We start from the raw sequence: 1617 nt of genomic DNA on the forward strand, positions 1-1617 counted from the left end.
TATTCCCTATTGTTTGGATATTAATTCCCTCTTTTCTTCTTTTTGACTGATATTTAATTTCTCTATCTATTGATCCCAAAGTTGCATTAATGGTGTCTTACAATGGGTGGGGTGTCTCTGGGGAAACTGTCAAACATTGAAATATCGCATTGAATGCTTACTCAGATATGCACTTTGCTTTGCTTTACCACCACTCTGCTGTCTTATTTACAACACTTAGTTGCTGCTTTGAGCTAAATGCAAACATCTTGGGAACATTTGAACTTAATGCTAACATGCTCACACTGACAATGTTCGCCATGTTCGCCAACTTAGTTTTGAGCGTTGGCATGCTCATTTGCATTTGCATTCTAACATTTGCTAATTAGTGCTATATACAAAGTAGAGCTAAGGCTGATGGGGATGTCAGTAGCCTTGCAGCTAATGATTAGCTGAGACCTAATTATGTTTGACGTTTGTCTCTTTGTGTTTCTTCCCTTTTTGTCTGTAGACGGGCACATCTACGGCTGTGTTTAGAGCGCTTGAAATCCCTTGTTCCCTTGGGACCAGATGCTAACAGGCACACCACCCTCAGCCTGCTGATGAAGGCCAAAGATCATATCAAGGTGTGTGTGTATATGTGTGTGTCTGGTACTCACCTAATCAGTGTGAAGAGGGCCATTTATTGAGCGCTGAGATGGATCTGTGTGTGTTAGTACTTTGTGTTTGAGGGAATAAAATGTCTTAATAAAGCCACTGAGGGAGCGCATGCACACACACCGCAACATTTTTCACAACTTCTCCGTAAGTGTTTTTTTCTCTTCCTACCCTGCAGAGGTTGGAGGAGAGCGATAGGAGAGCTCAGCACACTGTGGAGCAGCTACAGCGGGAGCAGAGACACCTGAGGAGGCGTCTGGAGCAGCTGGGGGTGGAGAGGACCCGCATGGACAGTACCGGCTCCACTCGGTCCTCCGACAAGTCCGACTCTGACCAAGGTGAGCCTTCAAACGGGCTGTTCAAAACCAGAAGAAATCATTATCGTGCTCTAAGAGCCAGATATCTTCTTTTTAGAGAAAGGATTGCTGAATCTGTCAAATAAAGTTTGTCTTTTCAGGTTTTTTTATTATTTAAATTCATTCTTTAAGTAAAATGACACTTATAAGTAACAAATGAATGTCTTGATTGATGGTATGTGTGCACCATACAGTATTCTAGTGTTGTGTTGTACTGATTTCAAGGAAATTTCACTGTACTCAGTCTCAGGACTGCACTCCACCAAAATAATCTGTAAGAACATGTTAAAATGTGGTAAGATTTGGCAATACAGAGTGTGGCCACTCACGTCCAGTCAATTCTTTATTAATGCAATAAGCAAATTTGTAACTCTCTGAAACAAGTGGAATTATTATTATCAGGATTTCAGATGTAGTTCAGAACAAATCAGGCAGGCTACGATCCTCTATCACAAATATGTGTCTTAAAAGACTACAAGCCTGCTTGGATCTAAACAATCAAAAACTACATTGCCAAACCAAATGATCTGATTTGGCAATCACAGTTAAGCATTAAAGGGGAACTTGGCAACTTTTTCAGCTTAATAAACCCGTTTAGAAATCATTTGGATGGTTAAATGGCCTG

General features: G+C 40.9%; 1 protein-coding gene across 1 annotated transcript in view; it reads left to right on the forward strand.

The window, feature by feature from the left end:
• mxd1 (MAX dimerization protein 1) overlaps positions 1–1617 on the forward strand; it is a gene marked incomplete in the record, with an annotated part of 14116 nt that overhangs the window by 9140 nt on the left and 3359 nt on the right. Inside the window, 1 exon segment of the mRNA XM_035657781.1 lies at positions 491–605. Within this exon segment, the coding sequence (XP_035513674.1) occupies positions 491–605 (115 nt within the window).

The sequence above is a fragment of the Morone saxatilis genome, unplaced genomic scaffold (assembly GCF_004916995.1).
Source record: "Morone saxatilis isolate NCDOM2014 unplaced genomic scaffold, NCSU_SB_2.0 Contig16, whole genome shotgun sequence".
NCBI classification, from domain to species: domain Eukaryota; kingdom Metazoa; phylum Chordata; class Actinopteri; family Moronidae; genus Morone; species Morone saxatilis.